Source organism: Theropithecus gelada, chromosome 5 (genome assembly GCF_003255815.1).
Source record: "Theropithecus gelada isolate Dixy chromosome 5, Tgel_1.0, whole genome shotgun sequence".
NCBI lineage: Eukaryota > Metazoa > Chordata > Mammalia > Primates > Cercopithecidae > Theropithecus > Theropithecus gelada.
The window spans coordinates 88,321,594-88,347,257 of record NC_037672.1 but is presented as its reverse complement, the minus strand read 5'-3'; the positions used below and the strand labels follow the sequence as shown (position 1 = coordinate 88,347,257).

The 25,664-nt window shown below is 42.4% G+C and overlaps 2 protein-coding genes across 2 annotated transcripts in view; one reads left to right on the top strand and one right to left on the bottom strand.

Moving 5' to 3' along the window:
* Window positions 1-25,664, bottom strand: part of LNX1 (ligand of numb-protein X 1) — a 195,404-nt gene that overhangs the window by 106,674 nt on the left and 63,066 nt on the right. Inside the window, exon 4 of the mRNA XM_025386367.1 lies at window positions 8,632-9,097. Coding sequence (XP_025242152.1) covers window positions 8,632-9,011 — 380 coding nt within the window. The 5' untranslated portion in view covers window positions 9,012-9,097. The remainder of the gene's footprint in view (window positions 1-8,631; window positions 9,098-25,664) is intronic.
* LOC112624336 (COMM domain-containing protein 5) lies at window positions 10,587-11,542 on the top strand. The gene is made up of 2 exons (XM_025384827.1): window positions 10,587-11,288; window positions 11,325-11,542. The coding sequence occupies exons 1-2, from the start codon at window positions 10,587-10,589 to the stop codon at window positions 11,424-11,426; spliced, it is 804 nt and encodes a 267-aa protein (XP_025240612.1). The 3' UTR covers window positions 11,427-11,542.

Below are 25,664 nucleotides of genomic sequence, written 5' to 3'. Positions count from 1 at the left end.
TGCCACAGAAGCCCCCAGGACGCTCTCTTACCCCATATTCAAGACGATTAAATTCCATTTTGCCAACTCAAGACCAGAATCTTAATAGAAATGGCTCAAAGGGATAATTACATTCATCACATTAATGACAGCCAAGCCATGATAGCAAACTCCACTCCACAAGAAGAAGAGCAGAGAAAAGTCTACAGGATGAGGCCAATTGCGATGAACTGTGTAGTCATTAGGAATTTGGCATCAGTGGCAGGGCTAAAAGAGTTTAAATACAGAAGACTCTCAGAATGTGCAGATTTAATTTCTACAGTTTACAGTGGAGATGAACAACCTTGATAAAACATGGGATGTAATCATTCATAATTTTGTTGAGGTCCAAATTGGAATTCTATTCTCCGTAAGGCTGCTCTGCAAGAGTGAGTCAGAGCTCATGGAAAGCGGTAGAAAGGAAGTTAAGTTTGATATTTAGGTGCTGGGGTTAGAGAAGCTTGCGATTAGAGTTCTAGCTCTGCCGTATACTAGCTGTATGACACTGGGCATGTTTGCTTCACCTTTCTGAACCTTCATGTCCTCCCCTGTAAAAGAAAGACAATAGTAATAGTGCTTAACTCAGAGTGCTGGTAAGAAGGTGAAATGAGGCAATGCCCATAAACAACAAAGGGCTTCATGAGTATTAGCTTAAGGTTATTGTATTTTATTTTTTTCAGAGATGGGGGTCTTGCTCTGTCACCCAGGCTGTAGTGCTATAGCACAATTATACCTCACTGCAGTGGTGAACTCCTGAGCTCAAGCAATCCTCCTGCCTCAGCCTCCCAAGTAGCTGGGACTACAAGTGCATGCCACCATGCCTGGCTGAAAAAAAAAAAAAAAAAAAAAATTAAATCTTTTTCAGAGATGAGGGTCCCTCTATGTTACCCAGGCTGGTCTTGAACTTTTGGTCTCAAGTGATATTCCTGCCTTAACCTTCAAGTAGCTAGGATTATAGGTGTGAGCCGCTGCACCTGGGCCCACTGTTGCTAACAAGTATTAGCGATAGTGAATGAACCTACCTGGAAGCTTAACGTCTATCTCCAAGAGGCTTTGTTATTCTTTTCTTATCCCTTCTTTCCTCCTATACTATTAGGGAAGTGACATGTTATAGTCTTATCCTAAATATGGAGTTTCACAAAGTCCTGAAACATACTCTTCTTGGATGTCTAAGACCTCCTGTATAGATCAGAATTCTTAAGTAGCATGATGTATTATAAAGGTCGTGGACTTCATATTGGTATTGGATTGTATTTCTGACGATCTTGGACATGTCAGATTGCTTCTGACATTTGATACATCTTTTATTAAAAAAGGATGCCTGCCCATTCACCACCTTGCATTTAAAGGGGATGAAATTAATTAACGTGACTGCAATATAAACATTAACGTAAGGTTTTCTGTTGTTTTTTTATGTCACTATTGCAACCGCTGCTGGTTGCCTATCAAATATTTAATCTCCCCTTCTTCCTTGTAACAGAACCCAGGTTTTGTTTATTCTGGTACTACACATAGACTGTCTCACAGATGGGCAGCAGTATAACACAATAGTGACTAATGAGGTATAAGTAGAAATTACTGTGTAAGGCATCGCAGAAGGCTCTTTAAAGGGAGGTGTCTCCATTGGCACATCGTATTTTTCCCTGCCTGCCTAATTCTTTCTGCCTGGAACTTGTACGTGACACTGAAGCATGCAGCCATTTTGAGGCCGTGAGGTGACAAACTTGAGGATGAAAGCTAAACCGATTCCTGCTGGCATCATGTCATGGCAAAATCATAGTAATCCTGGGCTTCCCACCCCTAGGCTTTGTGTTACACGAGAAAAACAAAACTTCTACCTGGTTAAACCAATATAACATAATTTTCTATTACCTGCCATCCAATGTAATCCTAATTAATACAATCCCTTGGGGCTAAAACCCTATCTCAAATGGACAGAGATTGCTCCATGGCTTCCTTGCCAGTAAACAGCCCTAACTCTAATCCTTGCCCTATTCTTTGCCTGGCTGTCCTATTTATCCTTAAATGTTATCTCAGATATCACTGATCATCTCCTATTTTCTTGTTTCTTTTCTCTTCACTAAACAGGGTTTATTTAGGGGCCAGGAAAATGTTGGGTTCAGAGTTAGAAGGTCGCAGTAAGGTTGTATGTCAAAGCACAATTATTATGAGATGTTTAGTCCGGCTGAAATGACCAGCAAGACTAGTACATGCTTACTTTTCATAGGTAGTCCCCTGTATTTCTTTTCTTTTCTTTCTTTTTTTTTTTTTGAGATGGAGTCTCACTCTGTCACCAGGCTGGAGTACAATGGGGCGATCTTGGCTCACTGCAACCTCTGCCTCCCGGGTTCAAGCGATTCTCCTGCCTTAGCCTCCTGAGTAGCTGGGACTACAGGCACGCACCATGATGCCCAGCTAATTTTTGTATTTTTAGTAGAGATGAGGTTTCACCATGTTGGCCAGGATGGTCTTGATGTCTTGATCTTATGATCTGCCCACCGCAGCCTCCCAAAGTGTTGGGATTACAAGCCACTCTGCCTGGCCCTCCCTGTATTTCTTCTTTCAATAAAGTCTTCCCCACTTTGTAGATAGCTAGCTGTGTGGTCCTGAACACACTACCCTGGATGGAAGTAAAGGTCAACAGAGGTTCCAGGGTAGACCTTTGGAGAAGAAACTCCCAGGACATTGGATGCAAAGTTAATCAGGAAAATATTCCCGGCCAGCCTTCAGCCACATGTGTCTTGGGCCAATTGCATCACGTTTTTATTCATGGCTCTTTTCAAATTATTGAACAATGAACTCTGTATTCATACTAGTAAATACTTGAGGAGGGTCAGTTTTATTATCTTCCATTTTTAGAAAATAAAAGAGTAGGTGCAGCAAACCACCATGGCACACATACACCTATGTAACAAACCTGCACGTTCTGTACGTGTATCCCAGAACTTAAAAAAGAAAAAGAAAAAGAAAAGGAAAAAGGAGAGAAAGTAAAGGGCAAAGTGACTTGTCCTATGAAACTATTCACGTGTGTTTTCAACTTCTTTCTTTTACCTTTCAAAGGTCATTTCCTTAGAGGCAGAAATCACAACTTATTTTTCTTTAATTTAGGGTCTGACCCTATTGTGAATCCTTGCTAAATACTGTGTATGCAGATGATGAAATTACACAATGAAAATGTGGTCTTGAGCCTAAAATAAGTCTCGTTCAGGATCAAGAAGTAAAAGCTTGGCTTCCACACATACTGTCATTGAAAGTCTGGGTCAAGAGAGATGAGCAGATGGGCCGTCTGCAGGGGCCCCACTACATACTGGTAATGGCCTCCAGTTAGGAAGGCTGCCATTCAACTCAATAAGTCCATCTCCCCCTGGGAATTCTCTACAGTAGACCCATGTGATGGGAGTCTGTAAGCATCTAAGAGGGCAGAAATCAACAGAATTAGCCAGAAGGTTCCAACTGCTAGCTCCAAACTCAGATTTATTCCCATACAAGAGCTCTCTAGTCTGAAAGCAGAAACAGTTGTCCAAGTAATCAAGATCTAGCCAGTCATGCATACCTGCAGCCAGTCCTAAATGTTTTACTCAAGTATTTATATTTAGTAGACAAATATTATTTACAAATGAAACGCATTCTGGAGAAAACAGGCAGCAGTTGTTTAAAGATGTGATGCTGTTTGCCTGTACCCTGACTTAAGTCTCCTGTTGGGTAACAGGTGCAGAATTTTCAGTTAGACAGGAAGCATAAATTCAGGGGATTATTGTACAACAAGGTGATTATAGTTAATAACAATGTATTGTGCAGTAGAAAATTACTGAGTACATTTTAAGTGTTTAATTAACAAAAATGGTACATATATGAGGTAATGCATGTCGATTGGCTTGCTTTAGCCATTTCACAATATATACATATTTTAAAACATCATATTGTACACCATAAATATATACAATATGTACATGTCAATTGAAAAAGTAAAATTTGGGCCTGGTGCAGTGACTCAAGCCTGTAATTCCAGAACTTTGAGAGGCCAAGGCAGATCACGAGGTCAGGAGATCGAGACCATCCTGGCTAACATGGTTAAAAACCTGTCCCTACTTAAAATACAAAAAATTAGCCAGGCGTGGTGGCAGGCACCTGTATTCCCAGCTACTCGGGAGGCTGAGGCAGGAGAATGGCATGAATCCGGGAGGCGGAGCTTGCAGTGAACCGAGATCACGCCACTGCACTCCAGCCTGGGTGACAGAGTGAGATTCCATCTCAAAATAAATAAATTAAAAAAAGTAAAACAATTATATTTAGATGCATATTTATTGAATAAAGTAATGTTAAAGATCAAGCAAACCAATGCAAAATTTATAAACAAAAGCTATGACAAGACTCCCGTACAAGCGGCCACCAGCTTGGAGGCCTCACAGAGAAAGGTAAACACTTGCCTCTTAGTTTTCTAAATTCAAGAGACTCCAGAGGTATTAACCACTTCTTAGGTATTCTTCTTAATATCCCTCCTAAGGGGAGGAAGAGGGGGCCTACTGGCCCATTACAGGCCCGAAGCCCAAGAGAGATCCACAGTCTGGTTCTAGGTTAGCTTCAAATTCTTCTTTTTTTTTTTTTTTTTTTGAGACAGAGTCTCACTCTGTCACCCAGGCTGGAGTATAGTGGCATGACCTCAGCTCACTGCAACCTCCGCCTCCCAGGTTCCAGCGATTCTCCTGCCTCAGCCTCCTGAGTAGTTGGGATTATAGGCGCCCGTCACCACGCCTGGTTAATTTTTGAATTTTTGGTAGAGACGGGGTTCACCATTTTGGTCAGGCTGGTCTTGAACTCCTGACCTCGTGATCCACCCGCCTTGGCCTCCCAAAATGCTGGGATTATAGGCATGGGCCACCGCGCCCAGGCAGGTTAGCTTCAAATTCTTAATCCTTGCCAATAAAACGTCCAGGGGGTGGGAGGCGAAGGACTGTATATATTAGGCATATGGTGACTAATACATACAACATATTTTTGGAAATGTTTTCAACCTACTTAGGAAGCAGAAGTGTGGAGGCTTGAGAGCATGTGTTGAGGCCCACGCCTCCCTGATGTGGGGGCGTCCTCTCCAGAGAGCTGCTGTGGGCGCCTGTGAAGGACTCACTCAGAGGGTGCAACTTAAAAAGGTGACTCACTTTCAGTTTTGGGTTCTCTCCTCACTGCCGTTTTCCAAACATGCATCTCATTGTCAGCTGAGTGTTCTTCAAGACTCTATCTCGGCCTTCCTTGAGGTGTGTGTGGGTCACACGGGCTGCATGGGCTAAGGGTGAATGAAATTCCCAGTCTGCTTCAGGCAGCTGAGGGGTACCTGTGTCATCTTTCTCCTGAAGACCTCACAGATTTCCGACAGTCTCCTCCTAGCCCTTCCCCTTCCCCACCTCCCTTCTGGCCTAACCCTCGGATCCATCTTCTCCCTATTTTTAGAAGCACTCTCAGCCCCAAAACAGTCCTGGATGAGGGAATGAGGAGGAGTGGCTGGGTTTTGACTTTCTCCCCAGAGGATGCCTCCAATACTGTCTTCTGTCTCCCCACTCTTACTCCTGGGGTGGGCAGAATAATTATTCCCCAAAGATGTCCATCTCCTAATCTTCAGAACCTCTGAGTATATCACTTCATATGGCAAAAGGGACTTTGCAGATGTAATTAAGAATCTTTTTTTTTTTTTTTTTTTTTGAGATGGAGTCTTGCTCTGTTGCCCAGGCTGGAGTGCAGTGGTGCAATCTTGGCTTACGGCAGCCTCTGCCTCCCGGGTTCAAGTGATTCTCATGCCTCAGCCTCCCAAGTAGCTGGGATTGTAGGCTTAGGCCACCATGCCCAGCTAATTTTCATATTTTTAGTAGAGACAGGGTTTCACTATGTTAGCCAAATTGGTCTCAAACTCCTGATCTCAAGTGATCTGCCCGCCTCCACCTCCCAAAGTGCTGGGATTACAGGTGTGAGCCTTCATGCCCCACATAAATTAAGAATCTTGAGATGAAGGAGCCATCTTGGATTATCCAGGTGGGCCCAAGGTAATCACATGAGTTCTTATAGGAGGGAGGCAGGAGGCTCAGAGTCACAGAAGGAGATGTGAGGATGGAAGCAGAAGCCAGAGAGAGCCTGGAAGATGCTATGCGGCTGGCTCTGAAGATGGAAGAAGGGGCCATGAGCCAAGGAAGACAGGCAGCACTAGAAGCTGGAAGAGGCAAGGAAAGGGATTCTGCCCTGAAGCCAACAGGAATGCTACCCTGCTGACACCTCAATGTTAGTCCACCGAGACGTATGTTAGACTTCTGACCCTCAAAACTGTATGATAACAAATTTGTTTTTTCTTTTTTTGAGACAGTCTCTCTTTGTCACTTAGGCTGGAGTGCAGTGGCGCATCACAGCTCACTTCAACCTCAACTCCCAGGCTCAAGCAATCCTCCCACCTTAGCCTCCTGAATCACTAAAACTGCAGGCACACATCACCAGGTCTAATTTTTAAATTTTTTATAGAGATGGGGTCTTGCTATGTTTTCCAGGCTGGTCTCAAGATCCTGGACTCAAGTGATCCTCCTGCCTCAGCCTCTCAAAGTGCTAGGATTACAGGTGTGAGCCAGTGCACCCAGTAATTTGGTTTGTTTTAAGTCTCTAAGTTTGTGATTTGTTACAGCAGCAACAAGAAATGAACACAGCTCCCCAGCACAAATGTATAGCTGCAACATACCAGGAACACGGGACCATGGTGAGGGTGGAGGGAGCTCTACTGGGTTCTTTCTCCTCCTTGTTCCCCTCATCCCCCTGCCCAGTGTGGCCCCACTCTTGAACATGGCTCTGTGCCAACTCCTGTTGGCATCTACCTCGCCTTTGACTCCCAGACCTACTTCTTTCCCACCAACGTCTCTCATACCTAGGCAAAACTTTCAGCAAAGGTCACAAATAGACTACCCTACCTATTCCTCCTTTAACCACATCTACTTCTGGGGAATGAGGGAGGTAGGGCATCCTAGTTTAAACACCAGCAATAACAGCTGCAACCCAAAAACCTGAGGTAGAAGCATCTGGCTCAACATCTTGGGGAGAAAAATGAATTCACTGACATAATGAGTATGGAAAACACATGCTAAGCACTACACCCAGGCCATTGCTTTTGATGCAAACTTCCATGTTAGAGAATACATGCAAGTCCCAAAAGACAAAGACTCAGATTCATGACCTAAGGTATGTAACCTTTAAAAAAAAAATACCTGCACCTGCCTCCTGCCCTTGTCAAGACAGGAACCAGGATAAACACCAGCTTCCAAATTTCCTGTTACAAAATAATTGTGGTATGATCGTTCACCCTTTATTAAGCACTTTAAATGTTCTCATACCCAGGGACATGACAATGTAAGTGGACAAAATAAGAGGCAGCCAGATGGAACAGGTGATGTTAGCCATCAGCAGCGGCAATCACACCAGAATTCTGCCACCAGTGTGGGTGCGGTGTGTGGGTGGGTGTGTGCGTGCATGCACAACTTAGCAACTTGGCCACAAAGTTAGCAGAACAAATTGCTTGGAGGACAAAAATTTCCTAAATTTCTCCTTTTAAAACTTAATTGAGGCCGGGCGCGGTGGCTCAAGCCTGTAATCCTAGCACTTTGGGAGGCCGAGACGGGCGGATCACGAGGTCAGAAGATCGAGACCATCCTGGCTAACACGGTGAAACCCCGTCTCTACTAAAAAATACAAAAAACTAGCCGGGCAAGGTGGCGGGCGCCTGTAGTCCCAGCTACTCGGGAGGCTGAGGCAGGAGAATGGCGTAAACCCGGGAGGCGGAGCTTGCAGTGAGCTGAGATCCGGCCACTGCACTCCAGCCCGGGCGACAGAGCCAGACTCTGTCTCAAAAAAAAAACAAAAAACAAAAAACTTAATTGAGAACACCTCACACCTTCTCAAAGGACAGTTGTGCCTTGTCAATTCCAATATAGAGGAAATTCTAATAATCAAGGGTCAAACTGGGGCACCTTTTTTTCCGTAAGTGAAAAAGCAAGCAGCGCCTATCAGGAAATACTTCTGGGACCCACGAGCCTCAGAGAAAGCTGCTCATATGCCCTCTCTGGCATATTTCACATTTCACAACATACACACACGAGATGAGCTGGTCGCAAAAAGACAAATACCATATGATGTCATTGATATGAAGCACTTAGAGCATATTCATGGAGACAAAAAGTGGAATGGTGGCTGCCAGGGACTGGGGGAAGGTGGAATGGGGAGTTTGTGTTTAATGAATATGGAGTTTCCATTATGGAAGATGAAAAATTTCTAGAGATGGATGGTGGTGATAGTTGCACAATACATGAAAGTACTTAATACCACTGAACTGTATACTCATAGTGGTTAAAAATGGTAAACTTTATGTTACATTTTATTACAATTAAAAAAAAAAATCCCATAAACACACACACACAACACAACTCCACCAAATGCTATTTCCTCACACTGAACCATGACCATAAACACCTATGTGTTTTTGTATTTCGAATGGATCATTTTGTTGGTTGCAACCCCTCAGGAGACTGGGGGGTGGAGGGGTCCAGCTGTCCCCCTTGGGGGCGGGGCTTCTCAGCTCACTGGTGAGGGACCTACCTGGTTTGAAAGTGATGCTCGAGGTCGCAGCGCTGCAATACCTGGGCGCAGTGCTCCCTAAATGGGCAGGTCACCAGCAGCTTGTTGAGGAGTTTGTTGACCAGGATGCTGGACTTCTTGCAGTGCTGCAGAACCAGAGACTTGCGGTCCATGGGGCAGAAGTCCTTCTCCACCAGGAAGTTGGTGAGGCAGAGGGTGCAGTAGGTGTGTCCACATGGAGTGTCCAGGGGGTCCAGCAAAGCCTGCAGGCAGATGTGGCAGATGAGGTCATCATCCACATCCTCCGGGTAGCTGTAGAAGTGGTTTTCCTCCAGGGAGTGGGCTTGGCCGCACACGGCACACAGGGCTTCAGGGTCATTGGCAGACTCTGGCTGGTTCATGGTCGATTGGAGAGCAGTATAACAGGAAACTCAGTCACACAGTATTTCCTCAGGAGCAAGTCGAGATCTAGGAGCCATCCACACACCTAAAAGAGAACAAGAAGGCTCACTTTTGCCTCCCAGCACATGAAAGACTTATGCTTATGGTAGACATGAGACAGTGCTGCCAGTGCATGGCGAATTGAGCTACGATTCAGAAAGCCATGGTTTAATGTCCACTCTGGAGTAACTGACAGGACCTTGGGCAAGCCCCATGGCCTCCTCGTGCCTCTGTTTTTGCACACATGCCAGTAGGAATAATGTTCACCTTTAACATCCTCACATTGGTGTGGTAAGAATCATTTGGAAAGTATCTGGGAAATGCCTAAAGTAACTCCAAAAAATGTAATTTGTTAAGAAAATTAAATAGATCAGTGATTTATAAAATTCTTGTCAGATCAGGACAAGAAAAAAAAAAAAACAAAACAGTTAATACTGTGATGGCTCTTATCTTTCTTCCCCATCTTTCTCCCAAACTCAGAAAATGTAGGAGATCACAGCTTTCAACTAAGTCATCTGAGAGGAAATAGTGTCGTTGAGCCTTTCATATTTTCACTATGATAAATGCACTGTTGTCTCCTGTACGCATTTTACTCAGTTGGTCATTAGTGGCTAAGTGGGCTCTGGACACATTGTCTGGGTTCAAATCCCACCACTACGGGCCAGTGATTTCAGACTCTGTTTTCACATCTGTAAAATGGGGATAATCACAGGCTACTTCATAGAACTCTTGTGGGGATGAAATGAGATATGATACATAAAGCTCTTAGATTTGCATTTACTACATACTAGGCACTCAATAATTCTTACATGTATTTGTTACTGAATTCATTGTCTCTGGTCTAGCTCTGTTAGCTCAGAAACTGAAAGCTAGAGCTCCTATAAGGTGCCTTTAAGCTTTGTTCTAATAGGATTCTTTTATTCCATTAGATATTTCTTTCTTTTTTTTTTTCAGATGGACTCTTGCTCTGTTGCCCAGGCTAGAACGCAGTGGCACGATCTCTGCTCACTGCAACCGCTGCCTCCCAGATTCAAGTGATTCTCCTGCCTCAGCCTCCCGAGTAGCTGGGATTACAGGTGCATGCCACCATGCCTGGCTAATTTTTGTATTTTAGTAGAGACAGGGTTTCGCCATGTTGACCAGGCTGGTCTTGAACTCCTGGCCTCAAGAGATCCACATGCCTTGGCCTCCCAAAGTGCTGGGTTTACAGGTGTGAGACCCCATGCCCAGCCTAGATATTTCTTTTAAACAGTAGAATACTATTGCAATACATATTTTCCTTTAACATAGATAGGAGTCAACAATAATCAAGTTTTTCAACATGCTTGCTTTGCATCTAGGAAGTCTCCTGGGTGAACAGTCAATAAATAGTTTTCAAGCACCAGCTCTGAGCTAGGTTGTGAGTTGGATATGCAGACCTTTGAGAGAGACTTAAAGGATATGCTTCTGCCCTCAGGGAGTCCCCATTCCAGAGGTGACATGGAGACGCACACAAGTAGGAGCCCAGTGCAAACTAGAGCCCTGGGTCAACTTTCATGGTGATTAAGAATCTCGCCTCGGGACCAGGCCCGCTTTTGGCTGCATCGACTGGGGATCGTTGGCACCAGGTATGTGCATCTGGGACCGACCCCCTGGGCTGGCTAATCAAGGAGGAAGCAGCAGCAGTGTCTGCTGTGGGGGCTGCAGCTCTGTACCTGCATCATCCTGGTGATAGTCACAGTGGCCAAGTGGGTTTCTTGGGGGCCCAGCTTCCTCCAGAGGTGGCAGCAATGGCCCAGCTACTAGGGGACCTAAACAGGAGCACGTTCAGAAAATTGCTGAAGTTTGTGGTCAGCAGCCTGCAAGGGGAGGACTGCCGAGAGGCTGTGCAGTGTCTTGGGGTCACCGCCAACCTGCCAGAGGAGTGGCTGGGTGTCCTGCTGGCAGGCATGCACACGCTGCTCCAGCAGGCCCTCCATCTGCGCTCCACCAGCCTGAAGCCCAACACCTTCAGGGACCAGCTCCAGGAGCTCTGCATCCCCCAAGACCTGGTCGGGGACTTGGCCAGCATCGTATTTGGGAGCCAGCGACCCATCCTTTATTCTGTGGCCCAGCAGCCAGGGGCCTGGCTGCCCCATGTTGCTGACTTTCAGTGGTGGGTGGATGTGACAATCTCCACCAGTGCCCTGGCTCACTCCCTGCAGCTGAGCGTCCTGATGCAGCTGAAGCTTTCAGATGGGTTAGCATACCGTTTCGAGGTCCCCATAGACCGCTTCCCCATAGACCGCTTCGAGGTCCCCATAGCCAAGTTCCAGGAGCTGTGGTACAGCATGGCCCTGGTCCTAAAGGAGATGGCAGATCTGGAGAAGAAGTGTGAGTGTGGCCTGCAGGACTGACCCCTCACATGACCAGTCCCATTCAGGTCAGGCTTGGACAGGCACCTCAGAAGGTGCCAAAGTGCAGCTGATTCTTCCCAGGACAGCCCTGCCCTTCCCATGAGGCAGGCTCTTCATCCAGGTGCTTTTGTAGACCTTGTATTTTAGGTTGGGCATTTTCATTCTTCTGCCTTAAATCCCTGACCTCACAGAGCTGACATTCTAGTGGGGCTGAGGGGAGGAGAAATATTATAAAATAAATAATAAAATTTTTTTTTGAAAAAGAAACTTGCCTCTTCCCTTAACCCCAACTCAACTTTCCTCTTTTCCAAAAGTAAAAGACCTTATGCTTTCCACAAGAACATAAAGACACGTGAATAACCTAACAGGAAATTAGCCACATTTGGAAAGAGCCCAGCAGTCATAAACTGTATTATATCTCTTTTCTTTTCCAAATAAAGTCAGAGGTTGTTTGTACAAACATAGACTTATCTCAAAAAGAAAATACATTGACTTCAGGCTTTCATTGAGTCAGCTTTGTTGTTTACATTTCTGTACTGCAGAATGCCTGAGAGGACACTCTAGTGAAGAGGTTGCTGGTAAATGCCCTTAATATAAAAACATTTAGAAATTGTAGCATTTTATTTAGCATCGATAGGACCACAGAAGGCAAAAAAAGAGGGTACAGGAGGGGGCGAAGTTGTTTCAAGGAAACCTATGCAGCTGCTAATTGTCCTCAAGGCTGTTAGAAAGTACTGGAATCTCACAGGATATACTTTAAGTGACACCAGAAACAGTTGAAAAACAAACATGAAAATGGAAATGGGCCATGCGAAAGATTATCATCTACCATCTATAGAGGAAAACAAGGCGCACACAGGATGAACTAAAGCTCTAGGTCTTTTAAAGCTTCTCTGTAGTGTTTGGCCATATAGTCCCACATGCTACGGTCTTGGTTATTCTTTCTCATGATGCTGTAGGGGAAGATAAATTCGGGCTGCAGTGTGGTCATACCACTGAAAATACAACTTCATGTTTCTGGGCCATTCCCTTATTGGTGAAATAGTGGCATTGGACCAGATTTTCGTTTTCCAAACTGTGCTGTAGAAGTCATCAGATGCTTCCAGATCTTCCAAGGGAATGGAGATATGAGGAAACCAAGGGGGAGCTTTGCCTACTCCTCCAGCTCTGCCATTATTATTATTATTATTTTTAAATGGGGTCTATGTTGACCAGGCTGGTCTTGAACTCCTGGCCTCAAGCAATCCTCCCATCTTGGCCTCACAAAGTTCTAGGGTTACAGACATGAGCCACCACACCCAGCCTGCCATTATTTCCTTAATGCATCAGGTTCCTCTTAATATTCTGTTCAAAGAATACTGGCTTTTAAAAAAACTTGCAAACTGCCAGACTAGATCGTGTGCAACAGTCCCTTCTAGAAATAGAGTTCTATGATTCTGTGCTAATCAAGTGGGGTTTTTATGTTTTGTCTTGTTTTTGATGATTAGATGTTTGGGGAAAATCCTTTTTTCATCTAACAGTTCTTTGAACATTTACCATGTGCCAGGCACTGTGCTAGGGGCCTTATATTACAGTATATTACGTTCTTCAATCCTCACAAATGTCCACAGTTTTAGTTAGTTAGTTTTTTGTTTGTTTTGTTTTGTTATGTTTTTAACAGATGAGGAAACTGAAATGCGGAGGGTAAATAATTTGTCAATCACACCAAAAAAAGAAACAAAATGGGCAGGGGCTGTCCGACTCCAAGTTTCTGCTCCTACTTCCCTACTTTGTCTCCCAGCATCTTTCTTGATTACGGCTAGTCAGAATCCCAATAATGTAACTCATTAAATACAAGACACCCAGGAAATTAGAAGGCTTTAAATCTCTTCAGGCTCCATTGCAAGTAGAATCATGTGTCGCTTAATGATGGTGGTATGTTCTGAGAGGTGCATTGTTAGGTGATTCGGTCCTTGGGTGAACATCAGAGTGTATTTGCACACACCTTCATGGTATAGCTGACTATACATCATATAAATGTGTAGTCTATGGCTGTTACTGCAAATCTGTACAGTATGTAACTATACCGAATACTGTAGGCAACTGTAACACAATGGTAAGTATTTATATATCTAAACATAGAAAAGGTACAGTAAAAACAGCATTTTAATCTTATGGGATCACCATCATATGTGGAGTCTGTCATCGACTAAAACATCATTATGGGGTCCAGGACTGTAGATATGTCAAAGATCTCTGAAGAAAAAGATTCCTTGATTTCACTGAGTGCTGAAGCAGAATGAATGGAGGGGTAAGCAAAAATGGCAGATTTAGCTCCAACTCCAATTTTCTTTTATCTTTTCCCTTCCTTTCTTTTTCTTTCTGAGAGCAATTTGAATTCCCTGGCACTTACCCATGTGGATAAACCAAATTCTTAATATAATGTTAATGTAAACACTGCTGTAAATATTTTCTGACTTTATTTTAGACTAAATAAAGCCTACATGAATAGAAACAGATTATGAGATAATTGACTGAACAAGCAGTTTTGGCTCTAAGGGAAAGAACCAGGTAGACTTAAAAAATATGATTAATAGCTCCATGGTAGTTCTTATTTGCAGTGTATAGCTTATAAACATGTTTGATGTATCATGTTTTCAGACATATCAGAGCCTTGCTGGTGAATGGAGAAGAAATTATCAAAACTCATTAAGCCTTAAAAGGTAAACTAGTTTCTCCCACCAAAAGTAAGAGAGAGGGCCTGTCAGCTTTGTGTCCATGTAAATTTACTGAATGTATCAGCCATCAGCATCTCTGGCCCTGGATGAAGTAAGTAGACAGAGCTGTGATACGGTGTTTTGGCAGTTTAGAGTAAGAAAGAGTAGTGGAACGGATTGATTCCCTCCTTATGTACGTGTATCATGGGTAGGGTGGAAATCTTACACTTTTTTGGTATAACCCTGTTGTGCCTTAGGAATCACCCTTTCCTTCTTCCTTCTGATCTGGAATGGGACAGAAACCAGAGGTGACTTTTAGAGATATATGTAGCCAAAACCACCAATCTAGTGCTGAAAAGCACCCAGAAAAATAAAACACCCCTTCTCTCTCTGCTCCTAATCCCTGCTTCCTTTCCTACCATTTTATTGACTAGCCTAAAACCTGTACAGAAGCTTCTCTGCCTAATTCTCAAATTTTGAACTTCCTGGATGACAACAAAGACACATACCAGAGCAAAAGCCAGTCGGTGCTGCCCGTAACCAAGAGGGTCGTTCAAGATCATATGTCTACTGTCATCGCACTAGACAGATTTAAGAACAGCCTTTGGAATACAGCCTGTTTGGAAGTGGAAACATTTCTGCATCAGGCAACTCATCAGAACAACGGGATCCTTGGTGTGCTATTGTCCTGCTAATTCTCCTTTCAACGTACCCTGGCTGTATAGAAAATGGTTATAAGATATAGTTGCCAGAATAAACCACACACTCCACTAGAAAGACAATTGGATAAATATAACATTTGGCATGTGGCACTGATAATTTTACATGTTCTTCCCATTGAAAGGACAAGATTTGACCCTAAAGCATCTCTGAAATTGTTGCCTGAGTCAGTTTTCTAGTAATAGGAGGAGGATTCCGTATTATGAAAAAGAATCCTTCTTTATAGTCGCATGGTGGTGTGTCCTGCATTGGCACTTCAACCTTGTCAAAGATGAAACACTGTAGCCATAGAATCTGAGTCAAAAGGAAGGCTGACAGATGAGAAAGGCCTTTATTACTTTATAAAATAAATGATTCTGCCTTTGGATAGCTTTGCTTTTAGAGGAAAAAGTCCACATAATGAGCAAAATTTTCCTTTCCTATACCTCACCTGCCCTTTCCACAAGTGCCACTGTTACTAGGAGCTCCTTAGAATATGTCTAACTTTTTAAGTCCTTTAATTATTTGAAGACAGATCTCATGTTCTCCCCCCAGGTGAGTAGCCTCAGGTTCAGTCAATATTTCTTCCACATTCAAATCTCTTCTGCAAGCTGCCCAATTGATCAGTGTCTCTCCTACAATGTACGGGTAGAATGAACTCCAAAACTCCAGGCCAGAGTGAAGTGAGGGAATCTGTTCCCTTGATTTGACTGCCAGACAGCCTGAGACTGCATCCACCTTCTTGTAGCAACAGCACACACTACTGCTGTTACTCGAGTGGGCAGAGCAGGAGACACTGCCCTGAGGCCTGGAGAAAACAATTCTTAGAGGTGGTGGAGGAGGTATATATCTTAAGAGTAAAAAGGTAGAAATGTAGAAGCTTTTAAAAACAAAAGCAATGGCTATGAATGCAGCTTAGAAAAGGCAAAAATATGTAGTGGCATTAGGTGGATTTATATAAACAGAAGATAGTCTTCAGTGGCTAAACAGTTTGGTACTGGAACTCACAATGTATATCCAATCCTTAGAACCATTGCTATCTGGGGAATGTGGGGCTCTCTTATTTGTTTGTAAACATTCCTTTACTTTGATAAATCTCATTCCAAACTTTACCGACATAGTAAATAACACAAGAAAAGGGAAATGAAAACCATTTAAACAAATGATAAATCAGACATAATTTTTCCTACCCAGAAGTACAAATACTAAAGAATTTCCACTGAAATTCACAATAAATGAAAAAGTTAAAACAGTGACAGGCCACAAGCGACTGACGGAGAGGCAGTGGGAGGAAACGAAGCCTGCAGCTCCGGGTGCTCCGTGTCCCCACCCCAACCCCAAAAGATGCACAAGTACTTGAAAAAGGAAAGTATCAAAGAGTTATACTGGTCACCCGGGACCATAACAGCTGTCCCCTTATCCAGGGAGGGGTATCTGCTGAAGAATCTTGCTCATGAAAAATTCCTACTTTTCCATAGCATATGCAGAGAAATCCACTGAATACATTCCTAAGTAACAGATCTAGTGCTGCGCTAAGCCATGTTGCAGCCTGAGGCCAAAGGAAAAATGTATGTCCTGATATGTACATTTTTGTTTATTTTTCAATGGCTATTTTTAAAAAAATCATTAAGGAAGTTGAAAAATGTGGAAAACATGAAGAGTAGGTATATCAAAACTTAAAACATCAATTTAAGTTTAAATATTTTATTTATTTTCCAAACAATTTTAGAAATAGTTTTGCTTTCCTGGCTTTAAAGGAAACACACTCATCAATGTTTTCAAAAACCTTCCTCTTTGCTCACGATATTAGTCCATTTTCATACTGCTATGAAGAAATACCCAAGACTGGGTAATTTATATAGAAAAAGAGGTTTAATGGACTAATAGCTCCACATGGCTGAGGAGGCCTCACAATCATGGTGGAAGGTGAAGGAGGAGCAAAATCATGTCTTACATGGTGGCAGGCAAGAGAACATGTACAAGGGAACTGCCCTTTATAAAACCAACATATCTCATGAGACTTATTCACTGTCACAATAATAGCATGGGAAAAACCCACCCCCATGATTCAATTACCTCCCATTGCATCCCTCACACAATATGTGGGGATCATGGGAGCTACAAATCAGGATGAGATTTGGGTGGGGATGCAGCCAAACCATGTCACTCATCTTGTTTTTGATTGAGGAAATGTTTGATCACTTCCTTTAACTCAGTGATGATCTTAAATAATTTCTAAATAACTTTAGCTTATTGATCTTGTCTTTATTCGAATACATTTTGATCTTTTGTTCATCATGGATTTTTTTGCATTCGTTTTGCATTGTTTTAAATATTTCATTCACATTAGGATTACTGAATTTTTCTGGCACCTTAAATTTTGCACCTGAAGGTGAGTGTCTCACTTGCCTCACCTTAATTATGACCTTGTCACTGTTATTTTAAAAACCTAAGTAGGGAGAGTAGAATATCAAAACTGTGGTTTGGATGCAGCTCTGCTACCAACTACCTTTTTGGTCTTGATATTTTCCTTTTACTTGACCTGGTGGCCAGCCAGCTACAACGACAAAACAGTAGAATTACAAACTCTTTCCAGGTGTGCCGCTAAACTTCACCCAAGGTCAGAATTGATTGTTGCTTCAGCCGATTGTTACACTTGACAGGTGTCACACACAGGTGAACAGTTTGCTGAAAGGTTCACAATGCAAGAGAAATGACTTGCTTCAACAAAGAGAAAGAGCCAGGTCTCACAAAAGATCACAAAATGACTGGATCCTGTAAGAGCTTTGTTTCATGAATACATAAGCGAGCCAGTCAAGTAATAAAGAGTTCTCTCCAGCAAGGACACTACATGGAATGTGACATTTTACAAACGGTGTGAAGCTCTGCCCTACTGTATTCATGTTTGCTTTGCAATGTTTGCTCATTTAAAAGTTGTTCAAAATCTTTTACTCCCTTCAGCCAACCCTCTTGTTTTACAGCATGTTTCAAACACACAAAGGCTAACTCTATATCAGATGATTTCCAAGGTTACTTTTAGCTTCAAGAAAATTAGCTTATGGTTTTTGTTTTTATTATTATTATTGTTGATGATGCTTTAAAATTCGGATGAAGCTCCATGTGGCAGAATGGTTGCTTAGTTTCAAACTGGTCACTGGGGTGACAGCCCAGTGCAAAAATCACAATCACAGTCAGAAATGCCATCCTGGACCATGAAGAGCAGAAATATACCCACAGAGGAACCAAATGGACCAGCACCTGCCATTTCTTCAAATGGTGGCCTCATCTCTCTTTCTAAAATAATTCACCCAGCATGCATGTTTGCCTAACTACTGCCCTAGCCCTAGCTGTAACTCCTAAATCAGGTTACTGGGGGGAAAATAATTGCCAAAGTTAGGGCAAAGTCTCTCTTTCTGTATTAAACAAAATAAATGTACAATTACATTTTAAATTTTAGATGAATTTAGTAAGACTTGACAGTATCAATAATGTGACATCAATCATTTTTATAAATGCCAATTTTAAATGAACATACACAGAGAATGGGCAGTGTTCTGTGGGCTATTCCTTAGCTTACAGACTCTTATGTAATAGAGAAGAATTAGGAGCATTAATGACCTGGATAAAAATGGTCACACATGGAATAAAAATTATCTTCAAACTAAGAAACTGGGTTGGAAGTGGGGAGGTGATGTGTCTGTGTGTGCATGATGGGGGGCAGGTACACTGCAGAGGAGAGAGTGGGGAGGCAGGTGCTTACAGGCTGCTGCCAAGGTCGTGGTTAGCTCCGCTTCTGCTTAACTTCTAAATCAGTGATCTCAAAGAAGGACTAAGCCATTCATTAATGAATCTGTGAATGATATTAGCCTGTATAGTACCGCAAACACCCACAAACACAGGAAAAAAAAAACCCTTTTAAATGGTCTTTAAAGAGGTCAGAAACATGTCAAGAAATTACAGGAGAATTGAACTAAAGGGAGACCATGTAACACATCTGGAGTCAATAAGGGAGGACATAGATGTTCAGAATGTGGGGAAAACAAGGGAAGTGGTTAAGCGAAAAGACTCCCAAGTGGCTAGCCAATTAGACACAAGTTTTAGAAGTCAGGGAATGCCTTTCATAAGCAGGTTAGAGAAGAGTGTTCCTTCTCTTGAAGAGATTTTACCACCTTTCCCCTGGGGTGTCATACTTGGGTTTGTTTGTAAAAACTCTGTAACAGAAAAGATGTCCTTCCATTTCCTAGTCCATAAACATGATGAAATAGAACTGACCCCCTGCAAACAACAACAACAACAACAAATGAAGGCAGAGTATTTTTGCATTGATTCAGATTGGTTCCCTCTGATCACCAAGGATCCCAGGAAGAGCCGATATCAGAGGGGTATGGAAAAGAAGCAAACTATCATTCTTTCATCCAAAGCTGAAAAAGAATTTCAAAAAGTGTTTATGTGTGTGTATGTGTGTGTGTTTAATAGATAACCAAGTTTTATAGAGGGAAGGACAAGATTAGGAAGATATTTGAATTCTCAACATTTTCTTGCTGTGTTTCAATTCTACAGGGGTCATGGATTTGCCTAGTCCATGCCTGGGATTGGCCTTAAACCCTGTGGGAGTTCCCATAGGGAATTCCATTTCATCTCCAATACATTTAAGTCTAATTATGAAAATAGGGTTTATCCATAGGAAAAAATGTGAAAACACTGCAAGAGAATATACAATAAATGGCAATGTATAATGCCCCAAGACAGAAGCCATGGACAAATTTTGGAGGAGAGACAAGAGAGAGTGTGTGTGGCCCAGAATAATCAAGGAAAGTTAATGGGATAGATGGTCCTTGGGAAGGATCACGAATGATAAATGGGATCTGGACAAGTGGGAAGTAATCCAGGTGAGAAGAACCTGAGCAAATGTGTCAATCAAAGAAGAGTAGTGATCTCTTGATGTGACCCACATGACGACCTCTATGTGAGGTTTTAAAATGATTTCTTTAGAAGTCATAGGATTTTGGTTGGGAAAGGAACTTAGATTTCCACCAAGTAGAAAAATCCTCTTTTCAAGATCCCTACAGGACCTACCAGCTTCTACTTGAAACACTTCCACTGATGGAGACCTGGTCAGGTTTTCAAATAGCTGAATGCTTCCCACATTACTTTGACCTTTGGCCTTTTTCTGCCTTTAAGTGTAACATATATCACATTTGCCTCCTCAAAATATGACACACACATCCCCAAATTAAAGACGGCATTGGTGGTTTCTCCCTTGTTTTTCTCTTTGTCTTTGGTTCTTCCCACTGTCTTCCTGGGTAGTCCGGGTGGTGGTAAAAGATCTACCTAGGATACCTTATAGTTTGTTAAGATCCCTTTGAAAACATGGACCTGGAAGTGAAGTTGTTCTGTTTTGGTTTGGTGGACTCGGGATTCCCTGGAGTGATCACTTCCTTAGCCTGTGTTACTACTCTGTGTCTACTAATGCAATCTATGATGGTTTTTACTGGCTTGTCTTATTAGATATATCACACTATTGACTGGAAGAACTTAGTAGGCCTTTAGAGTACAAAACACTCATTACTGTGGCATGAACATAGAAATAAATGAAGGTAGTGGTAATGACTGCCAATTCTGACTCTCCTTGCCTATACTTTGCTCAGTATTTCAGCCTACAAGTGGACAAGAAATCTCTCCACAAGTAGTTGGAAGAGCTTGTGTATATGGTTGTCAGCTGGGGATACAGTGGGTAGAATGATGGTCCTGGCAAAAGATATATCCATGTCTTAACCCCAGAACCTGTGACTATGACCTTACAGGAAAACGATCTAAGAAGATGTCATGAGGTTTAGGATCTTGAGATGAGATCATCCTGGATTATCTGAGTGGGTTCTAAATCCAATGACGGATGTCCTTAGACACTTATAAGACAGGAGGAGAAGACACAAACACAGAGGAGAAGCTGATGTGAGGACAGAGGCAGAGATTGGAATGATGCACTCACAAGCCAAGGAAAGTCTAGAGCCACCAGAAACTGAAAGAGAACAGGGAAGACCCTCTCCTGGAGCCTTCAGAGAAGTGTGGCCCTGCTGTTACCTTGATTTCAAACTTCCAGCCTCCAGAACTGTGAGAGAATAAATGGGAGTTGTTTTAAGCTGCCAAGTTTATGGGGATTTGTTATGGCAGCTACATATTTCCAGGGGTATTCCTGCAGGAATGTGGTGAACACTCCCAATGATCCTTTCCAACACTTCTCTATAGGGCTCAGAAATAGGGAAAAATATTTGGAGATGGCAGCCACTTAGATTGCTACATATTTAGCAACTCTACCCTAGTAGAAAATGTATTAATTTCCCTTTAATCCATTAATAAGTTAGAACACAGACGCCTTCAGAGATGACTGTTAGATAAATTTGCGAAGGGTCTCAAGGGAAAAAAAAAGGCCACAGATAGAATGACTGAGTGTGTGTCTGTTGTGGAAGACATAATATAAGTCTGACAATCACATTTAATGAGGAGTCTGAAAACATACGGTGACTCATGTATTAATGCGAGTATGCAGGAGCCTAAACATGCCGCGCTCTATTCAGAAAAGGCCACGTGACTGTCAAAAGCAGTCATAAACAAATTATGCAAATCATCTCAGCAGATAGCAATGACATATTTAGACTTCCCCATCATGCATGTGCTGTTGTGCCAAGAGGCTATTAAAGAAAATTCTTGGAGAGTTTCAACTCTGCTGCCGGTGAAGTCTTTTGTGTGCCTGTGACAAATGCATCAAACACAAGAAGCAAATAAGAGTCACTTGAAAAAAATGGTGGAGTCTAAGTCCACACATTCCAAGTCACAAATTAGTGATGTTACCAAAAATGTCCCTGGTTAATTGGGATAGAACTTACTCCCACTGTTAGAAGTGTACTAGTCAACTTACCATGTCAAGGAACTTGGCTTTCTAGAGCAGAGAGAAGTTCTTTCAGATGGGTAGATGAAGAAGGCCAGAGGCGAAGAGAACAAGACTAAACAGATGACTGTAAAAACTGGAAATCTCAAATTGGTGGATCATCTTGTCTACCTTCCACCTGAGGCAGAAATTCTTTTTAGAATATAAAATAAAAAATAATGATTATTACTATTTAATGAGTAGTTTGCAATATGCAAGATATTGTGCTGGGTATTCAACTTGTTTTTTCATTTAATCTAAAATAAGCCTATTCGAGATCATTAAGGTAATCTTCACTTTACAGATGAGTGTATGTGCAGCTGAAAAACGCAAATCCTCTTTGTCATTCATTTATTAATTCACTCACTCATCCAGCAAACATACACCGTGCACTAAATATGCCAAAAAAAATGATCACCTTTAGTGACAAGAAACTCAGTATCCCAAAAGGCAACCTACTACATTTTCGGACAACTCTAATTCATACAAAGTTCTTCCTCTTACTGATCTGAAGTGTGTATCTGTGTAACTAACCAAATAGGTCACTCTGGTGTCCTTATGTCACACAGAACAAAATGGAGGAAATGGTAAACATATAAAGTTTACGGGAGACAACCAACATTTTCTGTTCCTGATTTCAGCTCCGTGTAGTTTTCCACATTTTATGGTTTTTTATGGTTTTCATGTCAACCCTATTCTTTGGGGATAGTTGATGATTAAATCCTATTAACCCAGGAACAGTGACACAGTCTTCCTTCCAAATAGTTTTGAAAAGCCTTTGATACTTTGGAGGCATTGTCAGAGGACAACAAATTTGCCAACCACATAAAAGGGAGTCTATGTAATGTCAGCACATAAATATCAGGAGTAGTTATATGCTACTGGGAAGTCCATGAATGCTGAGGCAATGAGGAGGACACACTTTAGAGCACCTCTTATCTGTCCTCACCTTGCCAGCATCTTACAGATGGCATTTCGAGTAGTCAAGATCGTATCCTGGTCAACAGGGTGAAAGGAAAAAAAAAGTAGTCAAGATCCCACCAGACCCTATTTTCTTCACTTTAAGTGAGGAATTCAAATATAGAAAGGAAGTCTTAGCCAAGGTCATGGAGACAAGGAGACAGTGACAGGTGAAGCCAGGAAATCACTGCTCCAGGAAGACCCACTGTTTACTTACATCACAGAAGCCCACTCCCCACAGGTTTATGAAAGACAAGGCATTTCCACTGCCAGCCACTCTACCCTGGAACTCCAAGAGAAACAACACAATCTTTGTGAACAGGATTTCCTCCTCTGTCTTTGGGAGCCTTTCGGGAAATCTTTTTTGCTCAGTCTTTGGCCCTCAGCGTACTACCGTTTCCATCATTATTACATCCAGATAGTAGCATGATCTAAGATGTCTAACTGTAAGCAATATAACAATGTTTAAAATAATGTAACAATAGTTAACACTCACTGAACATTTACAATATACCAGGCACTTTCCATGTAATTATTTCAATTCTTCCTCCCAACAGCACTGAGTCTGGGAAGTATTTCATTTCCCAGATGATGAAACCAAAGCAAAGAAATATTAAGGAACTTATTTAGGCTAGCAACTACATGGTAGAACTGGGTCTGATACACAGACCTGTCTGATACTATCAACTATGCCTTCCTTTCAAGAAAATAATACTAGTAACAACTAACACTGTGGCAGGCACCATTCCAAGCACTTTACACATTTCAGCCCATTTCATCTTCATGATAACCCTATTACACAGCTGATGAAAGCACGTTAAAGAATCTGTCCCGGGTCACAGAGGTAGCACATGGTAGATCTGGGTTTTGAAAACCGAGGTAGGCAGCCTCATGCCGGAGACAAGACCACTATTCTAAAGCAGTAGCATTGCCCCACCTAGAATGGAATGAATAAGATTGATATTTTCTAGTGAGGCACTACCCAGTCCCCCCAGTCAGTCTGACCTACCCACCTAGGCATGCAGCCCACCTTGCTTCAGTAGTAAGGACTGAGGGGGCCTGTGAAGTACACCATTTTAGCATCCTTTGGGGAAAAATGTCGCTAAGGAAACTGACATGCAGGGAGGTTGGGGTTCTCCCTTAGGGTTCTGTAGGCAAGCTGACCTCAGTCCACTAATCCTTTACTCTTGAATGATGAAAACTTGTGGTATCTCTGAAGGGCAAGACCCAGAGAAGTGACCAGGGCTCTGGGCACACAACTGCTTATATGCAATGACTCAAGGTCATCCAAGGGCACAGGGTATTCCATGACAAGACCAATCACATCCAATGGGTCATGAACCTCCCTTCTATGGTACAATGCAGGCTCCAAACCAGGGGCTTCCTCCTGCCAGTGGCTCGGCATGAACCCTCACTCTGGCTAGGGAGAAGGGGGTTTATCTGTGAGACTGGAGGAGACCAAACGCCTGGTCTGCCCTGGAGATAGCACGACTGACAGCAAAAAGAACTCTCTGCCAAGTCAGATCACAGCAATGACAACAGGACATTTCCCCCAAAAGGCGATGGAAGAATGTGGAGAATCACATTTTGTGGGTCTGTGGCAGGATGAGAGCCTTAGGGTGGGAAAAGGAAGAAATCACAGCCGGCCAGCAACTCCTAAAAGCTTTGCCTGGGAGGCTAGTAGAGACAAATCTGCCCACCTTGTTTAATGACATCGTTTAAGCATTCCCCTCCTGTTTTCTTTTTCCAAACTGTTAACATTGAAGTTAATTACCTACAATTAATTACAATAACAAGAACTATCAAGGTTCCTACAATTGCAACCACATAAGATCTTTATCTTGATAGTGTCAGACTCTGTCCTCCAAGCAACCTAGGAAAATTCCTTCCAAGGGAAGAACCTAGCCTCAGTTTGGCACCAGTTAGCACCAGGCATCGGTTGCTGGATGCTAACATACATTAGCTCCCTCATTTACTTCTTACAACCACGTTAGATCATGGGGATTATTATCTCCCATCTTACCGATGAAGAAACTGAAAGTCAGAGAAGTAACTTGCTCAAGGATATAAATGAAGGAGATTGTACATTTTTCCATCAGGCCTATGTCCACTTGAACAATGGGTGGAGTTACCACAGGAACTCTGGACAGAACTTGTGTGTAAATTACCCAATAGACCAACTGCATTCTAGACAATCTGACTCTGAATTTCAGTCTTTGTCACTTCTTTCCTTTCTTCTCCCTGTGGGTACAGTGTCTACAGCTTTGCTCCTTTAATACTCAGACATGCTGACATACAGTGATGAAATGATTTATTTAGTCGTAAATTAACTACTATGAAAAGCACTAATCAACCATGGTAAACGAGAGACAATGTAATCTTGAGGAGAGGTTTAGATGCACTTTTATCCAGAAGGTCCTAGCTTTGAATCAAGTGAGAACCTTAGTAAGAGACAAGTGGTAGCCAAACCCCACCCCCTAAACTCACAAGCTTGGGGAAAATAATAAACAAAGGTCAGTTAAGAAAGAACAATACGGGCCTCCAAACAGTAAGACAGAAATTGGCAACAAGAACTGGGCAGATTCTTAGTGGTGAAAAACGTCTGTCTGTCTAAGGCAAAAATGATCTCAGCTTGTTTCAATTCATACATTTGGAGAATTTACATGCACTTTGTATTTCTGGGTGGATGAATAGGAGCATGATTCCTAACAGATTATTCCCTTGCAAACATATCTGCTAACTTAAATCTCAGAAAAACAGCTGATGATGGAATCTAGAATGAAGCATCTCACAGATTTATTTCTTCTTCCAATTTTTCTAGCTCATCCCAGCAGGGAGTTGGGCTTAAAAATGGTTTCCTTTCTCTGACAATAATATTGGGTAAAGAGTTTGACTATTGGGCTGTCAAGAACAGAAGTAGTACAGGCTGTGTGATCAGGATTAAGAAAACAAAAATGG

What these genes read in the sequence shown, in the direction of transcription:
- LOC112624336 (XM_025384827.1), top strand. Translation starts at nt 10,587, where the DNA reads ATGGTGATTAAGAATCTCGCCTCGGGACCAGGCCCGCTTTTGGCTGCA. An exon ending in GGTTAGCATACCGTTTCGAG is followed by an intron (nt 11,289 to 11,324) that starts GTCCCCATAGAC and finishes GACCGCTTCGAG; the next exon opens with GTCCCCATAGCCAAGTTCCA.